Consider the following 12,433-nt stretch of genomic DNA (forward strand, 5'->3'; position numbering starts at 1 on the left):
CGTGAAATGACTCACACAAGATCAGCTTAAAGACTACTTTATTTCTCCTTTTAATCCTCTATATATACATTTATGTGTTTACATAGGTCACTAGGTATTAGGGGAGATAACAGATACCCTTGCACCTTAACTTATATATATATATTGTAATATCCTCTTTTTTAATAAATAGTTGGTTTTTGTGTATAGATGATTTTAGTTATCTTTTTATTTTTATGTAACAACATTCAATATTGTTTATTTGTTGTATTAAACCAAAAAAGCAAGCTAACCAATTTTCATCAGTCAAATATGAAGTAAAAATACGTTATTCAAAACAAAGAAGATGGCAGCGCACGTACTTCCGAAGTCTGTTGAATTGTTTGTGTTGAGAACATAGATTGAAATTTTTCAACTTTTGTTGTTTTTCTACCATAATTATAGAAAAAGAATAGTCTAAGAAGTATAGTAATAGGTATATAAGAATAATAAGTAATAGACAATAACAATTATCAATAAAATATTTACATCGTGAATCATTGCAAGTAAATTAGAGCAATTATACTACAATCGATTTTTTTTTTAATTGACAAGAGAACATTAAAGATAGAAGAAAGGAAACAAGCACTGTTGGTTTGGATGGGGTGGTGACTGGAGGTATCAGGGAATGAGAGCACCTCCTGGAAGAGAGGAGGTAGATCATCCTTTGTCTACTCCCAGTGGTAGAAAGTCGAGAAAGTTAGACATAGCATTTTTGGAAAGAAGACATCAAGATTCATCAAGCATCAAAAGATTATGTAATTGGTTATTTTTGCTCTAACTAGAGTTTAAATACATTTGTGAAAGTAGATATTAATTTAGCTAAGTGTCTTTGTTCTAATTGTCTAGAAAAACACACCCTGAGATTAAAAGTCAAAAATGAAAGGAATATGGTCCGGGTGCGGTCAAGAAAAACTCAAATAGAAGAAATATACTATTTTAATGAGCCAACGTTTCGCCCCACGTTGCAGGGCTTCTTCAGGGCTATTTTGACGGCAGTCAAAACTAAACAAAAGTCAAAAATGTTTTAAAAAATAAGATAAAATTCTCCTATCTGCTTAACATTAAAGCTTTTCATTTGAACCTAAGCTATACTTTGATATGAAAACTATCACTGGATTTTCTCTTTAGGAAGTCTGGTAAGTCAATTCATAAAAATTGTTTGAGGTTAATAAACTTCCAATTGAATGTAATTTATATTAAATTATCATATTATAGTACAACGTTTCGGGACCACTGTCCCATATTTATGTACTTAAAACCTCATAATTTTTCATAATTTGAATTTCATATAGGAAATCATGTCACATCTTTACACTATTCTCACTTTTCTATCATTACTTATTTGTGCATTCTTGACAATTCCATTACCTGGCTAAGGAGGCTGTGCTAAGGAGAAGTGAAGAATGCACAAATAAGCAATGGTAGAAAAGTGAAAATAGTGTAAAGATGTGACACGATTTCCTATATGAAATTCAAATTATGAAAAATTATGAGGTTTTAAGTACATGAATATGGGGCAGTGATCCCGAAACGTTGTACTATAATATGATAATTTAATATAAATTACTTTCAATTGGAAGTTTATTAACCTCAAACAATTTTTATGAAAACTATCACTTTTGGTGGTCAGGATGTCAATAGATTTCAGAAATCCTTATATTTTACATATAATTATTTAAATGAAGTTTAATGTAGTTTTAAGTGTTATGTGCTTGAGCTATTAGTTCAAACTTGTTTCTTCTATTTGGAATACTCATTTGCCCTTTTTACATCTAGATCATTTATGTCTAGTGCAGGAAATGCTTCAGACAGCAAAACACTTTTTCTTTATAGTGATCCCACCAGCTAATAGCCATATACCCGAGTCAGTACAGATTGACTGCTTTATTGCAATTTTTCAAACTGATTTTAGCCTCAAATTTACTTCCTAGGGAAGCTACTTTCAATCTGCAGGAGGGTGGATATCTTCAGGAATACAAGAAAAATATTTTCTTAAATTTTCACACTATTTACAGTGTGCTATCGAAGATTACTCAAGGCTAGAGAAGATTGAAGCCCTCTTGGACCAGCAGAAGAATAAAATCAAAGAATTGTCCTTAGAAAACAACAATCTTAAAGCTAAAATATGAGCCATTGAGGTTAGAATTAATCAGGCGGAACAGAATCACCTAAATAATACTGCAGAGATTAGGGGAATTCCTGAGAAGCAGGGAGAGACTGTAGTGGGAATGGTTCTCAGTATTGGTGCAGACCTGGGCGTGAAGCTGTGTCCGGACGATCTGGACCACGCGGTTCAGCTCAGGTCTAAACAGGAAAGAGTGCCGGGCCCTATTATAGTGAGATTCGTCCGACAAACTATAAGAGATCAGCTGGTGGGCAAAGAAGAGCCAAAAGGGATTTCTCCACTCGCCACTTAAGTTGGGATGAAAACGATGCACACCGCGTATATGTGAGCGAAGCAATGACGCCTGCCAACAAGTACCTCTACTGGTTAGCCAGGCAGAAGCAGAAAGTGGCGAAAATCAAGTACGTCTGGTTCAGTGGAGGTAGGGTCAGGTGCAGGCAGTCCGATGGCTACCCAGCGGTCACCATAGGCAAGACCAGCAACTTGGACGTCTTCAGTTGAATTTGGTATCCAAGTCAAAACACTACTGTTATAATTCTCTTTTTTGGTATAGAAGGTATTTTATTTTTATTTTTTTCAACAGTTTAATAATAGCACATATACAATTTTCTCTATTTACATCTCTTATTTTTTCTTTCTCCATCTTCATTGACTATTTTTTCCAAATTTTGATAACTTAAGCAACAATTTCCTTTCAATTTCTTATTTTTGTTACATCCTATATAATTGTAACAGTATATAAAATATTGTTACTCTTTATCCCTAAACCTTTATCCTTCTTTTTACTTTACCATTTACCATCTCACAGTTATAACTAATATCCTCAGTTCCTGTCACGTTAATGCACAATCCCTTATTGCCCACTTTAATGAATTTAAACAGTACTTCCTCGACAATGTTTACCACATAATAGCTGTATCCGAATCGTGGCTTAAACCATTTATTCTTTTCTCTCAAGTTTCTATTCCCAATTACGCTTTCTTTTGCCATGACAGATCTAATCGCATTGGTGGTATATGCATGTTAGCCTTAAGGTCAAAATCTACTTTGTTCCCCTTCTCCTATCATTCCTCATGCAGAATACATGTTTGTCGAAATTTCAACCATATCTCCTCCCTTGTTATTTGCCATAGTTTATCGACCTCCCCGAGTTCCACTCGATAACACCTTTGAATCTCTCTTGACCAAATGGTTTCCACTTATTCCAATATTATTATCACCGGTGATTTTAACATCAACATGCTCTCTCAATCCAGTAACAAATCATTTCTTACTTTTTGTAATATTTTCCCTCAATCTTTACCTCGTTCCTTTTTCTCCTACACATCACACACAATCTTCTGACACCTGGTTAGACCTTTTTATCTGTGACTCTCCTGTAAAAATCCTTTCCTCTTCCCAGCACCCCGTTCCCTTCCTCTCATCATGTTGAATGTTTCAAACAAAGCTTACATATTTTCTGTACTTAATTTTTCAGAATTTATTTTATTCTTGTAAATACGTATATTAGCAGAAATTGTACCTTTCCATTTATTATTTTTAGTTTAATTACATTTGATTTTTATCACTTTTGTTTTCTATTATTTATTATCAGAAGTGTTTGTCATTTTATGTTTTATGATATGACATATGGTTTTACTTACTTTGTTCTATTCTTATTTTATATATTCTGTTAATTATTGTTGTTCATTTTAATCTTTTCAAATTCATTATTTTATTATGTTTTATGACGTTTTATAATTTCATTCTTATTTTGTATTTCATTCTAAGGCTCTAAAGCCTGATTCTGACACCTGTATGTTATTCTAAAGGGATCAATCCCAGAATAAATAAAGATTATTATTATTATTATTTATTGGGTGACCAAAGGCTGGATATGCAAGATAGAGTTATTTTATACAATTTAGTCAACTTCATTTAATTACTGGAATTATTTGTTTAGTTCATTATATTGGTTTATAAAGGAGGCGATATTTTTTCTTTAATCAAATGTACTTGTCATTATTCATACTTTATTTTTATAATTTAAATTAATCAAAAATTTTGCAGTATCAATAATTTGATATTTTAAGAATAATTTTTTTAGTTTTGAAATAAATATGATTAACATAATTATATATTTTTTTAAAAAATATTTATTTATTGCTATTTACAACTGTACATTATAATACATTTAGTAAATCTGATCTCAGTTAAATTGGAGTGTTACAGGTGTGTAGAGAAACTACCCATTGGTAGCACTCTAATGACGTTTTACATTAGCTGGTCTCGTGGCCATCTTCTTTTCAGGCACCTAGGAGGATAGTCAGGAATGGAAAAGGAAGCAAGGTTAGAAACTAGTGGGTTTGGGTGGCTAGGGAGTTTATAATGGAAGGAGTGATATCTGGTTCGGGCTAGATCGGTTACATGTGGAACATTAAGGTCTTTATATATGATTTTGTTAGTGACAAAGTAAGGAGCATTGATGATTTTATGAAGGATTTTGGATTGCAATGATTGGATAAGAGAGGAATTCGAAGGTTCAGTGGAGCCCAAAGCTCAACTCCGTATGTCCAGATTGGCCTTATTACAGTCATGTAGATCAGTCTTTTGTAATGAATTGGAAGTTTAGACCGTTTGTCCAGTAAGTGCTGTAAATGTCGAAATCGACGTGCAGTTTCCTGTCTTTTCATTCAGTCTTGTGTGAGGATTCCTGGTTAGTCGTTTGTCCAGATGTAGTCCAAGGTAGCGGATCTTTTTGACAGGGGTAAGATCTACATTATTAAAGGAGACTGTAGGGCAGTCGGTAGGTTTAAGACGAAGGGTAAAGGTGATTTGATGGGATTTGTTTGGATTTATTTTAATCCTCAAATTAGGACACCATTCTTCGAGGGCTGTGACATGGGAATGGAGAGTTTGGGATGCAGTCAAAGGATTATTATTAACAGTGAGCACAAATGTGTCATCAGCATAAGTGGTGAGGGTGGTGTTAGGATTGGTTGGGATGTCAGCTGTATAGACGGGGTAGAGGATGGGACCGAGAATACTACCTTGAGAAACACTAGCGAACTGAGAATAGAGGGAAGAATAGCAAATTTAGTATAAAAAAAACAAACAATACAGGAACCTAAATGTTTCCATAGACTTTCTATTCCAGGTTAATCCAACATCTAAGCTGACCATCTTTTGGCTGGAAAGTATTTCCATTGTCCAATAGGTATAAAATTTCAAATACGAACATATAATGAAGTTTAAGTTAAAAATTAATGCATCAGTAAAAACAGTTATAATGAATCAGTCTCATTAAAAGGATGGAAATTACAGCAAAATATTAAATTTTAGCACTAATGGTGACTTTCTCGACTATTGTAAAATTTACTGCTAATTCCTGAATGTTCTAAATCCTTGACATATTTTCAAATTTTTCGATCGCATGACACTTTGTACACAATAACAGATATGACGCAAACTTCATCCCATAATTTTTTTTATGTCTTATGTTGTTTTAAATAAAATCAAAGTTAAACAGTTTTAAATGAAAAATACTCTATATGAGGGGTGAATGTTTAGGACTTAATAATAAATGTTAACATACACATTACCTCTCATTATGTAGTTTCTAGTGGAAGCTCCAAAATGAAATGTGGAATCTGGTGGTAGCTGAGTAGGCTTGTGTGGTTCAAGTCGCAATGAGCCAATAAATGTTCCATGTGCTACAAAATATATTAAATAACAACACACTGAAGGTATAAGTTTGAAAATACAACAAGAATAGTGAGGTATGATAACTTATTGGCATTTTTGAAGTAATGTACTGTAAAATAACAATAATAAATAAAATTTGAAATAATTGTATTTTATACTGGTGAAGTAATCAGGAGTTGAAGCTGGAGACAATTGTTAATAATAGTATTAGTAATACAGTTTTTATTTTTATTTAATTAGGTCAGCCCAATAATTATCATTACTATTTAAATTAAAATGGCTAATAATTTATTAACTATTAAAAACCAATGATTATCTCCTAAACTTGAAATATTACATCAAGATACCAATAAGCTACAACTACCATTAACCATTAACAGACCATTGTTCCAAATCAGAAACATGGATTCCAACATTTTTTGACCATACTTTCATTTTACAAAGTGCTTTATGAACTAAATAAAATGTTTAATCATGTGAAAATATTTTTTATATTTCCTAGTATCACCAGTATTGAATCGAAAAATTTATGATATTGCAGATTTTTGAACTATTGGTGTTTTGTTTTTTTGCCTCTTTATACTTTAAAAAACTTAATATGGGTCCACAATTTTTTTTATATCACTCAACGATATAAAAATAAATTGGTTAAAAAAAGTTGAATATGTAAAGTGTTATCTGTTGTAATGTAATGCTCCCAAAAAGAAACGATAGCCTGTTCTACTTACTTATACATAACAAGAAAAATAATGAGAAACCATGAATCTCACTTTTACTTCTGTTTTATATTTAATGAAATACAGTGAACCCTCACTATAACACAGGACAAGAGAAAATGAAACTACCCGTGTTATATGAGTACAAACACTATATGGGGTCAGAAAAAATATAATGATTGTAAGACCTTTTTTACAATTATATATGTAAATAGTTTTTCCAATCATAATATATATCATAAGAGATGTTTTTTAAAAAAGAAAGTGATTTACACACTCACACATACATGAATGCGAGTGCGCGCACATACACTTAGTCCGGAAAACTTAGTTGCTTTGATGATGTCTAGGCAGGAGAATTGGAGTGCTGTAGCAGACTATGCAGCGTAAATTGGTAGAAGGCTCAGAGCACAAGCGTGAGAAAGAAGTGGCCAGGGAATGGCTTAAGTATGGCATAAATAAGATGTAGATAGCCCTTCTGCCCTGTGATGCAGAGTTGGGCAAAAATTAGCTATAGTTGAAACTAATAGCTAAAATTTCCATGGATATGATATTTATTAATCAATGATTCATTCATGAATAAGGGTCGTATCTATGGCAATTTTAGCTATTAGTTCCAACTACCGCTAATATTTGCCCATCTGCTGTAAAGTAATGCTTGACAGTAATTCGGCGGGATGGTAAAGAAGAATTGGGAGGTGGTTTTTTTGCACTTTGATTTATGAAAGATTTTCCCCTACTCACAAAAAAAAAAAAAAAACAGCCTATCTTACGAGAGTTATCACAGACTATTTTTGGGATAGAGTTCTGTTTTATCCTTCAGACATTGGTCTAAGGAGATATAAGGTGACTGCTGGCCTCTTCTGTGGAATCATCATGTATGACAGAATTTTTAAGTTTAAAAGTGCCAAAGAGAGCTACAGTTGTGGGCCTGCAACTTGTAGATCACAAGACAGAGGCACTCCTTGTTACCAATAGGAAGCAAACCGAGAACATCACTGTCACAATAGGTGAATTCCTAGGAGTCATGATTGATGCACGTCTCCAGTTAAATGTTCACATCGAGTACATGCACATCAGTGCCAAAGTAGTATCCTTATTGTCACGCCTTATGCTGATAATTGGAGGTCCCAGAGAGAGTCACAGAAGGCTTTACTCAAGAAAAAGAAGAGCTAGACATGAAGTTTAGCAAAAAATCAGATCTGGAAAACATAGTCGATTTGATGATGAGTAGGCAGGAGAATTGGAGTGCTAAAGCAGATTATGCAGCACAAATTGGTAGAAGGCTCAGAGCACTAGAGATGGAAAGAAGAGGCCAGGCAATGGCTTAATAAGATGCACAAAGAAGATGTAGGTAGATAGCTTTTCTGCCCCGTAAAGTAATGTTTGACAGGGGTTCCGTGAGGTGGTAAAGAAGAATTGGGGGATGATTTTTTAGTAAGTAGGAATCTCACAATGTTGAGTAACTTTTATAATAGTTGCATTTCGTCTTATGAAAGATTTTTCCCCTACACAAACATTAAAAAAACACACACAAACACATAAAAGTTTGAAACCAAGAATGAACTTGCTTTTTATACAGTGAGAATCCACTGTATTTTGTTAAAAGTTTCAGTATGTTATTTATGACTGAAAGATGTTTAATAATATTGAGAAATTGATTCAAATGCCTCTTAGTTCAATTTTTCAATGATCTTGAAAAACAATAATTACAAACTCACGAAAAACAATGAAGATCTCAAGCTCCTGTCCAAATCTTAACTGCCAACATACTAAGTATTAGTTGAAAACTGACAGAATATGAATTGTCACACTCCGCACACTCTGTTGCAACACTCCAAACCTCATCAAAATCTATCAAATACTCGGAGCGTTCGCGAAGTAGAGCGTAAATGTGCATGCATCTTAACACCAGCAGTGATGTTCTTTGAACTGTTACAAAACTGTCCTTTAGACTGTTGTAATAATAATTACAAACATCTTAAAACCTACATTTTGGTTTAATATTTTCAACACAAGTAAACTTTGTAATTAACCAAGAAAAAAAAATTAAACCTTCCCTTCTCCAAATCTGAGTTTTTAGGTTTCAAAATAGGTAAAATTCAATAATCCAACAAAAAAAAAAAGTGTTTTTGAATCACTACCTAAAAGGTAATTTTTTAAATTATACTTAAAATGATGATTCCATAACACTTTTTTAAGATTTGCTATTTACAACTATAATAAATAATTGTGTAATAATTTGTACACTTAAGGTTATCTCAGGACAAAATAAAGTTTATCAACAGATTAATAAGAAAATAGTGTTTGTATCCTAATTTAACATTTTTTCTTTCTTTTTTCTTTTGTTTGCACTGTTTTTAAGTGTCACATTTTTAATAAATATGTAAAAAAATAATACAAAAATATGTCAATTCAAACAAAATGTAAACTTACATTTAAAGAAAAATATTTAATGTATTTTTTAACATAATGTTTTTTAAAATTAGTAATATACGAAAGATTTTACAAAACTTACTGCTTCCAAGGTCAACAAGAAATGCTCTTTGAAGATGTTTATGGTACACAAATGCGGCATGAACTCTGGAGCATGATTGATGATCAATACATATATCATTCATCTGGGGGTTTCTTCCAAATAGGTAGCACTTTTTTTCATCGAGCATAAGCTTCTGTTTGTTAAATAATACAATGAATTAATAATTGATTAACATCTTTTTTTAAATTTATTTATATTGAAATTTATTATATTGTTATATAAATACAGGTTAAAGTATTTTAAATTGATATGAATGAATCAAAATAAGTAGCAGAGAAATCAACCTTTAGTACCTTTACAATAAAAATCATTAAGCATAATGTTACTAATTATACAATAAAATAATTGTAAATTTATACAAATTTATATAATTATTATATAAATTTATTATATAATAAAAAAATCATCATTCATTTATACAATAAAATCATGTAAGCATAATGTTACTAATTTTACATGTAATCTATATAACATACAGGGCAAGTAATGTAAAAATGAGACATTTTTTACAGCTTTTAATTTTTTTAGATTATGATTGTTGATAATATTTATCAAAAATTTTTATCATTTGGAAATTTGGTGAGGGAACACTAAAGACATTAGAGGTTTTACCAAATTATATTTACCAAGTTATATTGTGTCACATTTATATCCTACTCTGATTTTATTTTTTTCTATCCTTGGGGTGAAAAATACAAGGTTAAAAATGATCTATTCTGTTCTCAGGTGCATAATGGAGTTCTTTTAAGCTATGGTAATATTAAGACAGTTTCAGTAAAAATAAGATACCATTTACAGGATCATTTTAATGTTTTCCAAAAAAAATAAATAAATAAATAATAAGTAGGTAAGTCTGAGGTAAATGCTTGTCTGGGGACAAGTGCATAAATAGGAATTTTTCCCAAATTCATTCTTTTGGAAGATCTACCATCTATTGTAATTTTTTTTTTGGGAAACTTGACAAAATAATCCTGTAAAGGGCACCTAATTTTTCCCAAACAGTCCTAACACAATCCCAGCTTAAAAGAATTTCATTATGCATCTGAAATTAATATTAAATTAGTAGCGAAAACCAGTTTTTGAGAAGCCCTGGCAGTTCCTTCATAGAATGTTGGAGCAGGTACTTTTATTCCAACTTTCACACTCCTACAGACCCATCTTGAAATTTAAAGCCACGTTAGGCCTCACATTTACCTCAGTGATCCCCTCTTCCCAAAATTCACTCCAGAAGTTGTTTTAAATTTACCCCAGCAACAACTATGTTACTTCACACCTGCAATTCAGGGACACTGCATATCAAATAGCTTTTCTAAACTTTTAAGATATGTTTACCCCATCGCGTATCCTCATTAAAAAAAACAAAAAAACATTGCTATTATTTAATAAAAATTAAAATATATTTGGTTCTATTTTTTTAGGATATAAACAAAAAAGAAAATTCATTTGTAATAATTATAATTTTGATTGCTACTATAATTCAGTTTAGAAATTCCAGAGTTCATCAGCAATTCAAACATGTAAAATCAGAGTCTGAGTATGTCACGGCCACATATATTCACAAAATTGCAGATACATAATACTAACAAGTAAATAATTTTTTTTTTTTAATGTTCCTAAATTTCTTATAATAAAAAAAAAAAAGCAAACTCCTTTTTTCATCAGGCAGTGGATGCTGTTATCAACCCAGTGTAATCAATGTCCCTATCAAACTCCATAGCCCTTGAGGTATGCATTGGAAAACATTGAATTAAGAAAAAAAAAAAGACAGTTGGAACTTATTTATAGATTAAAAATAAAATGATATGTGTACAAGGCAAACGATTATATATAATAAGTAATTATTTCCAATAAAATAGAGATTCATAGAAACAATTAAAAGGTCTAGAAATGGAGGGTAAGCTATTTGTGGTTTTAAGTAGATGCCATCTATTGATTTTAAAAAGAACTGGATAAAGCGCTCGAGGCTGCTTAAAATAAACCGCCTTTCTCCACAATCTGTAGGCAAGACTGTAGATATTCCTTCCTTCCATTGTTGTTTTTGATTATATTAATATGTATATAATCATGTGCAATGAAAAGTAGATTGTATATGACAACAAGTGTTGGTCAGGTAAGCAGTTAAATATCAAAATACATATCAAAACCAATTTTGCATTAAAAAAAAAAATATTTGTTTCAATGTGATGGTCAATGGCAGGAATAATTCATTTCTCCATGAAAAGTTGATAACACAGAGGGAAATGTAAAGAAAAAAAGGATAAATATTTTGAATAAAAATGTTTCAAATTCATAAAGTTGTTTTACTAAAGAACCTTTTCTGTAAAAACTGATATTTTATATGAAACAACCCAATAATAATTCTAATTGGTTGTTAATATTATTAGTTAAATCTGTTGGCATAAAATAAAGATTATGCTTTAAATTTTTCTGAAGAAAAGATATGTTTCATACTAAGAGCCTGTAACTTTTATGTTATTGACATAATAATGTAGTATCCCTGATGAGCTAGTCAGATCATTTTGATGGTTGGGATCTTCTTCATCAGGACAAAAATCATGATCAGAGTTGTGAGCTTGCACACTAATGTGTAACAGAAGTATTTTTCTTCGGTCTTCTGATATTATCTATTTAAGTTGTTTTTTCCTTTTGCTTTTTCGTTTAACTATAATTAATGTTAATCTTTTCAAACTTATTCTGCCTTATGATTCTAGCATGCATATTTTTCAGATATTCATCTTTATTCCTTTTTCCTTCTGGAACTTGTACATCTTTTAACGAGTTTACTTGTTTTCTTTTTTTTATTAATTTTAGATTTTTTCAGACTACTAATTTTCAATGGTCCATGTTCACTAGTTTCATTTCTGACTAAGTTTTTAAAATTTGTTCTCCTAGGAGATCCAGAACCTTTATTATCATAAGTCACTTTAATATCATCTCTGTTTGGAAGAATTGAACTTTTCTTTCCATTCTTTAAAATGTTTATTTCTGTTTTTTATGCCATTTCCTTTTTTTGGAAATTATATTATATTAAATACTATTTCTTACAGTTATTAGTCAAGTATAAACATTTTGGATATTTCTGTAGAAAGGATAATTATTGATGAACTAAAAGATTAATTAACTTTGAAAGAAAAATTCGACAACTAGTAGATTCCATAAGACAATAAAAATTTGGAAATAAACAAAGTAAGGAAAGAGGAAACTACGACTAGAGTGTTAAAAATATGGGTTTGAGAATGGAAGGACCCCAAATAAGAATGAAAAGGAAAACCTGTCCAAAGTCGCATGAGAAAAAATAATGAAGATTAGCGAAATGGCAAAGCAATACCGGAAATAATGGATTAGGAA

At 31.2% G+C, this 12,433-nt stretch overlaps 1 protein-coding gene across 1 annotated transcript in view; it reads right to left on the reverse strand.

The window, feature by feature from the left end:
- NiPp1 (nuclear inhibitor of protein phosphatase 1) overlaps nucleotides 1–12,433 on the reverse strand; it is a 51,361-nt gene that overhangs the window by 18,666 nt on the left and 20,262 nt on the right. Inside the window, exons 3-4 of the mRNA XM_014422659.3 lie at nucleotides 9,065–9,218; nucleotides 5,728–5,838 (exon numbers count right to left, since the gene is read on the reverse strand). Of these exons, the coding sequence (XP_014278145.1) occupies nucleotides 5,728–5,838; nucleotides 9,065–9,218 (265 nt within the window). The remainder of the gene's footprint in view (nucleotides 1–5,727; nucleotides 5,839–9,064; nucleotides 9,219–12,433) is intronic.

Source organism: Halyomorpha halys, unplaced genomic scaffold, assembly GCF_000696795.3.
Source record: "Halyomorpha halys isolate HHAL.00 unplaced genomic scaffold, Hhal_1.1 Scaffold384.1, whole genome shotgun sequence".
In the NCBI taxonomy this organism is placed as follows: domain Eukaryota; kingdom Metazoa; phylum Arthropoda; class Insecta; order Hemiptera; family Pentatomidae; genus Halyomorpha; species Halyomorpha halys.